Source organism: Coregonus clupeaformis, chromosome 6, assembly GCF_020615455.1.
Source record: "Coregonus clupeaformis isolate EN_2021a chromosome 6, ASM2061545v1, whole genome shotgun sequence".
Taxonomy (NCBI): Eukaryota; Metazoa; Chordata; class Actinopteri; order Salmoniformes; family Salmonidae; genus Coregonus; species Coregonus clupeaformis.
In genome coordinates, this window is record NC_059197.1 from 44,437,131 (window position 1) to 44,449,571 (window position 12,441).

At 42.8% G+C, this 12,441-nt stretch overlaps 1 protein-coding gene across 1 annotated transcript; it reads left to right on the forward strand.

Annotated features, from left to right (window-relative positions):
- Positions 1–7,453: 7,453 nt before the first annotated feature.
- Positions 7,454–12,196, forward strand: si:zfos-464b6.2 (beta-1,4-galactosyltransferase galt-1). Its single transcript, XM_041878810.2, has 2 exons — positions 7,454–7,541; positions 10,356–12,196. Exon 2 carries the CDS (start codon positions 10,397–10,399, stop codon positions 11,708–11,710), a length of 1,314 nt encoding a protein of 437 aa, XP_041734744.1. The 5' UTR covers positions 7,454–7,541; positions 10,356–10,396; the 3' UTR covers positions 11,711–12,196.
- Positions 12,197–12,441: the final 245 nt, after the last annotated feature.

The window sequence follows — 12,441 nt, forward strand, 5'->3', positions numbered from 1 at the left end:
CTGGTACCGCTATTGGTGGCTGGTACAATTGCGGTTGGAACTGGTTCGGTTGAAGCTGTGGCAGTGATTGTTGATTTGGTGCACACTGATTCTGCATAACCAAAGCTTGTTTCTTCTCCTTCTTATTCTCCACCAGTTGTATTTGATTGCGTTTTCTGAGAGTTTCTTGGTCCTGTTCTTTCTGGTTGTGTTCCTTTTTCCGGTACAGATCCACTTGATGGGCTATATGATCTGTATAGACACCTTTTGTCATGCTTCCAAGTCCAACAACCTCTGCCAGTTTGACTGCTCAATTTGACTCACATCTGGATCATTTCCGGTAATATTTCTCCACACTTGATGAACTCTTGACACATAGGCTCTCTGATTTTCTTGTTGTCCTAGTGGGTCAATCAGAATGTTGTCAGGATGCACATTTGTTGGAAACGTATCTTTCAGTGCTCTCCACAGCCGATTTCTGCTTGCAGCTAACAATTCAGGATAATTCACCGCAGTCCCCACATATCGATGAAGTCCAGCTCTCTGAAACATTTCTTCCATACCTGGAATCCCAAGGAGATTAGCCAAAAGTCTCTTAATGTCTCCTATGGCAGACTGTGTTCCCACCGTAATTTCTTCCAACTTGGAAATCCAAGGATATGCTCCATCTTGAAGAGTAGGCAGCTTCTCAAGTATATCTGACATATCGGTATTCTGCAAAGGCTTATACTCCAGGTTCTGTCCTCGAATTATCACTGGCATCATCTCCTTACTTGTGCTCCCTTGTCTTGGCCTCAATGTATACTTCTCCAATTCTTGGGATCCTTTTTTCAGCCATTTTTTCTTCTGTATCTTCAGCTTCTTGAGTTGTTCTTCCAGTTCTCTTACTTCTTCTAAATTATTGGCCTTATCCAGGCATGATATGCATCGATCTATATCTCTTTCTATGTCTTCTGTGCTAGTCATTGTAGGATAAAATCCTTTTGAATATGAAGCACCTTTAATCTCCAAATCTTCATCGCTGTCTCCATCTTCACTTTCATCAGAGATCGAATCTCTTGTATCCTTCTTCTTCCAACTTCCATCACCCCTTCTTTCCGCTCATGATCTCTTCTGAATCACTCTGATCATCATCATCATCATCTTCAAATTCCATCCTCCTGAACCTCACTCCACCCTTAGTTTCCAGACATCTCGTTTTCTTCTTACTTTTGGAGTTTGGATTCATCTTTATGGTCGTTTCTGCTTGTCCTCTCTCTATTATTCGTTCATCTTCATCTCTGATGCAATAATCACCCTCCTGAATGATCACTGGAAGCTGAGGATAGACGTCCTTAAACTCTACTTTTTCCTCGTAAGGTGGGGGTCTTTTTGCTGAATCCGTATGTGAGAAAGGTGTATTGACTTCTTCCATTAGTTTTTCTGTTACCTTCACCTCTTTTGCCATTTTCTCTATACCTCTGTCTCTTTTATCTTTTGTATCTTTTATCAGTTTTTGTCCTTTATTTTCAAACAGCTTAAGAACACCCAGCTCTCTTTGTCTCTTTGCTTTACGTTGTTCCCCTTTTTTCCCTTCTTTTGATCTGCCTTATAAGTCGACACAAGCACTTTCATTATGTTGATGACGTCTGGGTTAAGAGTCCCTTCCACCGGCCATGGTTGTTCAATGTCAGGACAACATTTATTCCATTTTCCAGATAACCTTGCAATACCATTAACTAGAGGATTACTATTTTGTACTACATCAACAGGAGTAATTACTTTCATAGTTTTGATGTCCCTTTTCCCCATTGTAACCACTCTTTTATATTCCTTTATTGTGAATTATTTTATTATTATTATTATTTTAAATAATACATTTGTAAACCCAAAAAACGTTTAGCTATGTTGTTTATCAATCCCTCCTATTTAATAATAAAATTATTATTAATTATTTTTATTTATTTTTATTATATTTTATTTTACGAAATTATTGATTAGTGGCAATCTAACCACATCCGGTCAGGAAAAGTAAAGGAAACTAGTCAACTTCAGAGCAATCCAAAAAAGAAAGACCTGTAATACAGCAACACTACAGCACTCACAAACCAATTGCTTAATAATCACCCAATTACCTTAATTTTACATAATAATGTCAGTGCTGGATTTCCAACACAACTCTAATCAAACCAACCCATGCACAAACAACTCCAATGTGCAATTCTTAATTACATCAATTGATCAGTCTGTTATCAAAAAAGCAACAGTCACTTATCAAACAGAATACTTTATCCGTGTGTATTCAAAATCTCCACCTTTTCACATCCCTGCAGCACTAAGTCTGCGTGTCACAGCAGCTCAGTGCAGGCAGGTTAGTGGCATATTTGCTCTACGTAACTCTAAACTCATAAAATCCCACGCATGCGCAGCTCATTCACCAGTGCGATTTCAAAGCAAGAGGAGCTCTCCCAAGCAGCTCTCTCCAAGCTAAACAACAGAAAGCAGACAGACCAGCTGTCCCGCCGTTATTTCCAACACAGACAAACAGTAACACTTAACAAAACTCACAAACCAACACAGAACATAGAACACAAATCCTACTTCAAAGTTTCTTATCTTCACTTATTGTAATCTGCAGATTTATAGTTATTTTCTTATCCATTACAAATAATCGTCCTCCCAGGGGCTCATAGTTTTTTAACAATTATTAAACGTTCTCTTCTATAGAGACTCATATAAGGTTTTAACCTTACCTAACATATTTCCTTACAAAAAACTAAAACCCCTGTTGTCATAGCCTTAGTCGACACACAGCAGAGACCTCCCCATTCACACACACGCATAGGCTGTCTGCCTCTCACACACACACAATTCAAGAGGAATGCATCCGTTCATACAATACACTAAGCATGCTACCGTCGCTCCTTATTTCTCATTGTTCCTTCCTAAATTTCTGCTACCTCGAGTTGCAGATATTCAATGAGAGGTTACTTCGAACACGTACCTTGTCAACTATATGTCGAGAGGTAACGTACAATTAAATGTATCTTCCACAAACTCCAGTTCCCAGAACTGACCTTAAAAATCAACCTAGTGAGTTTTCAGGATTTTCGGCTCATCCTAATGATCGCCTCGTTTGAGGGCTTCCTTAAATCAGCGACGTCCTAATAGTATACTTTTTCCTTATTTCCTGGCCTTATTCCTTCATGCTATTCCTGGACACTCCTTTTAATTTTATTCAAGCCAAATATCCGTGTGCCCAGTGTTAACAATTCCTATAGACACTCCCCCCTGTTTGCGTTGTTCCCAACGCAAACAAATTTAGAAATTTAGAACGGATTCTCATCACAGAGCAAATAAGAGCAAAGCGCACATGCAAGTCCTAAAATGGTACATCTCCTCAGCGCACACACACAGCACACGAACCGACCAGCGCCCAAAGTTTGTGAGAAAGCTCACCTTATCTGCCGGCCTCTTGAGCGGGAGTCACTTCGTAGCTCATGAATGGAACGCTGAAGAGACGCAACACGTCCCAAAAATCCTCGTCGCCATTCTGTGGTGCCGAGACAACGATGCTGACATGCTGTGTAGACAAGAAATCCGCTGACACTGTCCTTGATTATAATGGTTTATTAAATCAAAGATTACAGTATCAATTTACAGACTCCTGCAGAAATCCGGAGAACAACTGACCCAATCTCTAATATGTTATTCTCTCCGTCCTTTGTTCAAAACATGGTATTTATATCCTATGTAACATAAGATGGGTGGTTTTTGATAGACCAATCCCTGGCCTCCCCATATCTTCAAATGTCCCCAAGAAGCCTATGTAATAATGCTTTCCAGATGTTTCAGCAAAGCAGAGTAAAGTTCATCTATTACACCATTTGCAAATGTCAGCAAAATCATAGACTTTCAGATACTACAATCCATTATTGATGTGACTTGTTAAATCCACGTCAGTCAATGTGGATGAAGGGGAGGAGACAGGTTAAAGAAGGATTTTTAAGCCTTGAGACAATCGAGACATGGATTGTGTATGTGTGCCATTCAGAGGGTGAATGAACAAGACAAAATACTTTAGTGCCTTTGAACGGGGTATGATAGTAGGTGCCAGGCGCACTGGTTTGTGTCAAGAACTGCAACGCTGCTGGGTTTTTCACGCTCAACAGTCTCCCGTGTGTATCAAGAATGGTCCACCCCCCAAAGGACATCCAGTCAACATGACACAACTGTGGGAAGCATTTTATAAATTTTTATTTTAACTTAATTTAACTAGGCAAGTCAGTTAAGAACAAATTCTTATTTACAATGACAGCCTACACCGGCCAAACCCGGACGACGCTGGGCCAATTGTGCGTCGCCCTATGGGACTCCCAATCACGGCCGGTTGTGATACAGCCTGGAATTGAAGTGTAGTGTAATTGTAGTGACACCTCAAGCACTGAGATGCAGTGCCTTAGACCACTGCGCCACTCGGGAGTCAATATGGACCAGCATCCTTGTGGAACGCTTTCAACACCTTGTAGAGTCCATGCCCCGACGAATTGAGGCTGTTCTGAGGGCAAAAGGGGGGTGCAACTCAATATTAGGAAGGTTTCCTAATGCTTGGTATAATCAGTGTAAATATTGCATTGAGACATTGCATACTACAATCTCTTTGTGGCTGCTTACACAATAATAGACAATCCTGAATAATAAGTGTTCAGTTCATTTACTTGTTTTGAACTCTTCTAACATGTGCTTTATGAACATAATTACCCCACATTACATTTTCTTGATAAATGTCAAAGCCAATGGTGTATCATAAAATGTTATTTTATTATATGTCCCAGTCCTTACAACTGTTTCTTGATTTCATGGAGGGGTTTCAGGAGGAGCTATGTGAAGAAGTCAGGCAGGTTTCCACTAAACAAGATAAAGCTGAGTTGGCTGAGGCTCCTTCTCCTGAGCCTTATACTCAGCACACTTTTCCTCACACTCCTCAACTGTAGCAACTTACTGTATATAACCAACTCTGGGTCCCTTTCAAATCAACTGTCAACTCAACCAGGCCTGGAAGATTGACAACCACAGCCCCCCACCAACCTTTGGCAGTGTGCAGCTCAACAGTGAAGAAAGCCCCTAGGTGGCCATTGGCGACGCACATACATTTATGGTATCAGAGATTTGAATAATCGCCATCGCACTCTGCGAGTGAGAAGGCAGTCTTTCAGTGCTAATTCTGCTGCGATGGACAAAAATACAACTCTTCAGCTGTTAACAGCATCCACTCTGACCACTATACATTTGACTATGGCACAGCTGACATCATGTGCCCAGTCCCTCATAGATGTGAAGCCCCCAACCGCATAGCCCTTTACATTGACTTGCCAGATGAAGAGCCTCCTTTCATACCAGTCTTGAACCTGAGGGCCCGCAACGAGTCCTTCCCCTACGAGTTCACTGTCTGCATCTCCCCCATGTTTGACTTTGACAACATCCTGCTTTTGGAAAAACCAAAGGGTGTGCAATGTGTCCCTAACCTGTGAACAAAACAAAGTTGGTTTTAGGTGCCTAGGTCATGTGATCAAGGATTTATTTAAATTCTAAGTAAAAATTGTAACAAATAAATTAAGGTAAAAGAACATTAAAGAATTTGTCAGAAAACCAAAGCATGTGTGATGTGTGTCCCTACCCTGTTAATACTCCAAAGTTGGTTTGAGGTGTCTACTTCACATGGTCAAGGAGCTATTGGATTTTAAATGATTTTATATACACTGCTCAAAAAAATAAAGGGAACACTAAAATAACACATCCTAGATCTGAATGAATGAAATAATCTTATTAAATACTTTTTTCTTTACATAGTTGAATGTGCTGACAACAAAATCACACAAAAATTATCAATGGACATCAAATTTATCAACCCATGGAGGTCTGGATTTGGAGTCACCCTCAAAATTAAAGTGGAAAACCACACTACAGGCTGATCCAACTTTGATGTAATGTCCTTAAAACAAGTCAAAATGAGGCTCAGTAGTGTGTGTGGCCTCTATGTGCCTGTATGACCTCCCTACAACGCCTGGGCATGCTCCTGATGAGGTGGCGGATGGTCTCCTGAGGGATCTCCTCCCAGACCTGGACTAAAGTATCCGCCAACTCCTGGACAGTCTGTGGTGCAATGTGGCGTTGGTGGATGGAGCGAGACATGATGTCCCAGATGTGCTCAATTGGATTCAGGTCTGGGGAACGGGCGGGCCAGTCCATAGCATCAATGCCTTCCTCTTGCAGGAACTGCTGACACACTCCAACCAAATGAGGTCTAGCATTGTCTTGCATTAGGAGGAACCCAGGGCCAACCGCACCAGCATATGGTCTCACAAGGGGTCTGAGGATCTCATCTCGGTACCTAATGGCAGTCAGGCTACCTCTGGCGAGCACATGGAGGGCTGTGCGGCCCCCCCAAAGAAATGCCACCCCACACCATGACTGACCCACCACCAAACCGGTCATGCTGGAGGATGTTGCAGGCAGCAGAACGTTCTCCACGGCGTCTCCAGACTCTGTCAAGTCTGTCACGTGCTCAGTGTGAACCTGCTTTCATCTGTGAAGAGCACAGGGCGCCAGTGGCGAATTTGCCAATCTTGGTGTTCTCTGACAAATGCCAAACGTCCTGCACGGTGTTGGGCTGTAAGCACAACCCCCACCTGTGGACATCGGGCCCTCATACCACCCTCATGGAGTCGTTTGAGCAGACACATGCACATTTGTGGCCTGCTGGAGGTCATTTTGCAGGGCTCTGGCAGTGCTCCTCCTGCTCCTCCTTGCACAAAGGCGGAGGTAGCAGTCCTGCTGCTGGGTTGTTGCCCTCCTACGGCCTCCTCCACGTCTCCTGATGTACTGGCCTGTCTCCTGGTAGCGCCTCCATGCTCTGGACCCTACGCTGACAGACACAGCAAACCTTCTTGCCACAGCTCGCATTGATGTGCCATCCTGGATGAGCTGCACTACCTGAGCCACTTGTGTGGGTTGTAGACTCCGTCTCATGCTACCACTAGAGTGAAAGCACCGCCAGCATTCAAAAGTGACCAAAACATCAGCCAGGAAGGATAGGAACTGAGAAGTGGTCTGTGGTCACCACCTGCAAAACCAGTCCTTTATTGGGGGTGTCTTGCTAATTGCCTATAATTTCCACCTGTTGTCTATTCCATTTGCACAACAGCATGTGAAATGTATTGTCAATCAGTGTTGCTTCCTAAGTGGACAGTTTGATTTCACAGAAGTGTGATTGACTTGGAGTTACATTGTGTTGTTTAAGTGTTCCCTTTATTTTTTTGAGCAGTGTATATAAGTGGAACTTGCCCCTGTGTAAGGAATAATGGACAGTTGAAATTAGGTTGCTAAGTCACATGGTGTCAGAGCTATTGAAATGTTAATATCGTGATTATGCACTTTGTTGACGGTCCCTAACTAGTTGCATTGACTGCGCATCAGGCTGCCTTTAAATTGCCATGTGATTATGAAACTGGGGTCGGAATCGGGAAAACAAGACCTGTGCAATATTGTACACTTTTTTACCATCATAACGAGCCTAACTTGAGGTATGTAGCACAACTTGTTCGTGAGCTATTGACGTTTGAAGGTCTGAATGTCTGTTGAAATTTAAACCAACTTTACCTTGGTTCATTACCGCATTACTGTACGTTCTCATTTGGTTAGCTAGGAAGAAATGTAAATCACTTTGCTAGCTAGCTATGCTGATCTTGAACGACTGTTATCCATAGTTGGCATATCTTATTTGTCAATCAAATGTATTTGGCATCAATCAAATTGGCGGGCAGGCAAGTTCCCATTCAGTTGTCATCGTTTATCAGTGCAATTTTGACGGCCAACTACAAGCTGTTCCCTCGTTCGATTTCAGCACATCTTGCTCTAGCTAGTTTAGTTGTTGATGATTTGCATATAACTGAGGGAGAGAGAGCCTTCCTGTTCATGGTTGTTTGATCAATAGGACTGTAAAGTTCCCAAATGTAAGAGGACTCCAGTGATATTTGCATAAATCCATTCAGGTGTATTTTTTATGGCTTTTGGCAAATGCTTTCTAATGATCTAAAGACCCTCTGTTGATATACTGCCTGTAAACACCGGGGCGGCAGGTAGCTTAGTGGTTAAGAGCGTTGTGCCAGTAACCGAAAGGTCGCTGGTTCTAATCCCCGAGCCGACTAGGTGAAAAATCTGTCTGTGCCCTTGAGCAAGGCACTTAACCCTAATTGCTCCTGAAAGTCGCTTTGGATAAGAGCGTCTGCTAAATGACAAAAAGAAGAAAAAAAAATATATATATATATAAACACAGTCTAGTTCAAAGTGAAGGATGGCAGGCCCATGTTGCAAATGGCTTATTTGCATATACAGTTGAAGTCGGAAGTTAACGTACACCTAAACCAAATACATTTAAACTCAGTTTTTCACAATTCCTGACATTTAATCCTAGTAAAAATTCCCTGTCTTAGGTCAGTTAGGATCACCACTTTATTTTAAGAATGTGAAATGTCAGAATAATAGTAGATAGAATGATTTATTTCAGCTTTTATTCCTTTCATCACATTCCCAGTGGGTCAGAAGTTTACATACACTCAATTAGTATTTGGTAGCATTGCCTTTAAATTGTTTAACTTGGGTCAAACATTTCGGGTAGCCTTCCACAAGCTTCCCACAATAAGTTGGGTGAATTTTGGCCCATTCCTCCTGACAGAGCTGGTGTAACTGAGTCAGGTTTGTAGGACTCCTTGCTCACACATGCTTTTTTCAGTTCTGCCCACACATTTTCTATAGGTTTGAGGTCAGGGTTTTGTGATGGCCACTCCAATACCTTGACTTTGTTGTCCTAAGCCATTTTGCCACAACTTCGGAAGTATGTCTGTAAATGTAAATGTAAATATGCTTGGGGTCATTGTCCATTTGGAAGACCCATTTGCGACCAAGCTTGAACTTCCTGACTGATGTCTTAAGATGTTGCTTCAATATATCCGACAGTAGAGGATGCCTGGTTGTTCTTTAAAAGTGCTTTCCTCTCAATCTTAAATAAGCATGCCCCATTCAAAAATTTCAGAACTAAGAACAGATATAGCCCCTGGTTCTCCTCAGACTTGGCTGCCCTTGACCAGCACAAAAACATCCTGTGGCGTACTGCATTAGCATCGAACAGCCCCCGGGATATGCCACTTTTTAGGGAAGTCAGGAACCAATATACACAATCAGTTAGGAAAGCAAAGGCTAGCTTTTTCAAACAGAAATTTGCATCCTGTAGCACTAACTCCAAAAAGTTTTGGGACACTGTAAAGTCCATGGAGAATAAGAGCACCTCCTCCCAACTGCTCACTGCACTGAGGCTAGGAAACACTGTCACCACCGATAAATCTACAAGAATTGCAACAAGCATTTTCCTACGGCTGGCCATGCTTTCCACCTGGCTAGCACTACCCCGGCCACCAGCTCTGCACCCTCCGCTGCAACTTTCCCATGCGAACGCTACTTGCACCCGCCCACCCGACTAGAATCACTACTCTTGGCGGGTCTGACCTAGAGTATGTGGACAACTACAAATACCTAGGTGTCTGGTTAGACTGTAAACTCTCCTTCCAGACTCACATTAAGCATCTCCAATCAAAAGTTAGATCTAGAATCGGCTTCCTATTTCGCAACAAAGCCTCCTTCACTCATGCTGCCAAACATGCCCTCATAAAACGGACTATCCTACCAATCCTTGACTTCGGCTATGTTATTTACAAAATAGCCTCCAACACTCTACTCAGCAAATTGGATGTAGTCTATCACAGTGCCATCCGTTTTGTCACCAAAGCCCCATATACTACCCACCATTGTGACCTGTACGCTCTTGTTGGCTGGCCCTCACTACATATTCGTCGCCAAACCCACTGGCTCCAGGTCATCTATAAATCACTGCTAGGCAAATCCCCGTCTTATCTTAGCTCACTGGTCACCATAGCAACACCCACCCGTAGTCTGCGCTCCAGAAGGTATATCTCACTGGTCATCCCCAAAGCCAACACCTCCTTTGGTCGTCATTCCTTCCAGTTCTCTGCTGCCAATGACATTCCCAAACATTCCTATGAAAGTATAAAAATGTGAAAATCACCATATCTAAGTGCTTGCTTGTTAGAAAATGTTTGTTTTTTTAAAGGCGTCATATTCTTCCTGGGAGTGTGTACAGATTTGAATACGATTTAATGTTGTTAAAACACTGTCAGTTCCACTTTAAATGTAAAATAAATCTACTATATATAATTAATTTCTAAGTAAAAAAATGGATGTACCTATCTCAGATTGTGTCTTTTAAATATGTTGATGTTTGCACACTGCTTTCTGACCCTTGTATGGCCATTTGTGTTCTGCAGCTTTCTTCAGAGAGACCCTCATCAGCCCCTCAACTCTGACAATGAAGAAGATATATCTGGGTTTGACTCTGTTCACCTTGGGATATGTGATTTTTATTTTATTTACTAAGGAATGGTCTGTAGAGCAATTGTTTAGGAGGATAGACTGGGCAAAGGACACCTGCAGTCTAAATTTGAGCACTGACCCCTTCATCCCGGTCCACAGGTCCAAAACATTTGTGCTGAATGCTTTCTTCGAGCACCGGACCCATAACATGAGCATCCGTCTCATCTCCATTGTGTGGCGACCAGAAAATACCATCCATCACTGCTTAATGTGCTGCCAAGGCCGTCTGGTAACCTCTTTGGCCAAGCAGACTATCCACAATTCCCACTTTTGGTTCCCTTATGGCACGGGGGACTTCCTGTGTGACATCCCAGAGGACTGTGAGCCCACACATGCTGGCCTGGTGTCTGAGGAATTTGATCCTGAGCACATCACTGTTGTCCCAATCTTAAACAGGGTACCAAGGGAGTCCGGCTTTCCTGTCAACTTCACTGTGTGCCTCTCTACCATGTTTGGGGGGTATAACAACGTGCTACAATTTGTGCAGGCCATGGAGATGTACCGCCTGCTGGGGGCCCAGAGGGTGGTGGTCTATAAGACCAACTGCAGCCGTGACATGGAGGAGGTACTCCATTACTATGAAGACGAAGTGGGTCTGGTGGAAGTAGTTCCCTGGCCAATCGACACCCACATCAAGGTGTCCTCCAGCTGGCTTGCCAGCAAGTCGCCCGGTGACCTGCACTACTATGGCCAGATCCCTGCACTCAATGACTGTGTGTACAGGAACATGTACCAGACCAAGTATCTCCTCCTCCATGACCCCGATGAGATCATCGTCCCTGTGGACAACAACACCTGGGGGGAGCTCCTGAGCACTCTGGAGGTCAAATATGGCAACAAGGCCAACTTCTACTTCGAAAACAATGTTTTCCCAATCGAGGAGACTGACGAAAGCAGCAGGTTCAACTTGTCAGAGTGGGCCACCATCCCTGGCGTTAACTTCCTTCTGCACGTCCTGCGAGAGCCCATCCCCAAATCCCACTACACAACGGGGAAGCTGATCGTCAACCCCAGGACTGTGTTTGAAATCTCAGTGCATGGCGTGAAGAGGCAGAACAGCCGGACAGTAGAGGTGTCTTCCCATCTCGGCAGGCTCTATCATATCCGCCGGCGGAAGAACGCCAAGCTGAATAGCAGCGACTTGGTCAGGGATGAGGGACTGTTGAGGTTCGCCCCACAAATGATCAGAAAGGTAGCAAACTCCCTCAGCAAAATGAACCTGCCCTCCCAGAAACAGCAAGCGCTCTAGTCTAGTCTAGTGTCTAAGCTCTAGATTTAATCATTGTTTCTCTTCAGTTCAGTTCTTCATTTAGGTGTTTTTAACAAGAATCATTGTTTGAAGTTGATTAATTGCATTATATTTTGATTGATAAATAGCCCAAACCTCACTGTGGAACGTGACTGGCAACAATTAGACTTTTCTTAAGATATTCTATTCAGCGCAGACCAATGTACCATCATTGGGTGTGCCTCTTATCAGGAAATAAATATAATGCTATTGTGAGTCTAATCTAGTCATGAATCTGCACACAGCAGATTTACAGACGCCACATTTGTCAGAGGTGCTGAATTATTGGATGTTGTTGGACGGAAAATGTTCAGACACCTTCTGTGACTTACCTTACTCAACATTCTTGATGTGATGTTTTGTCTAACTTGATAATAAACTGGTACGCACTGCAAAAAATGAAATCCTAGCAAGTGAAAACATCTTGCATCAAGGCAATTAATTTAAAAAAATGTCCGCCAATAAATCATCTTCCCAAGCACTGTATGTGTTAGATTATTCAGCTTGTTTTAAGAAAATTGGTCTTGAGTTGTCTAATTTAGATATTATATCTAATTCTAGGTATTTTATGTGAAACTAGCACAACTAGACAATAAACAAGTTATAATGTAATGCCATTAATGTTGATGATATTAAATCAGGATTGCTTCTCTTGTTTTAAGAACCAGACCTGAGGAAATTCCTCAAATTTC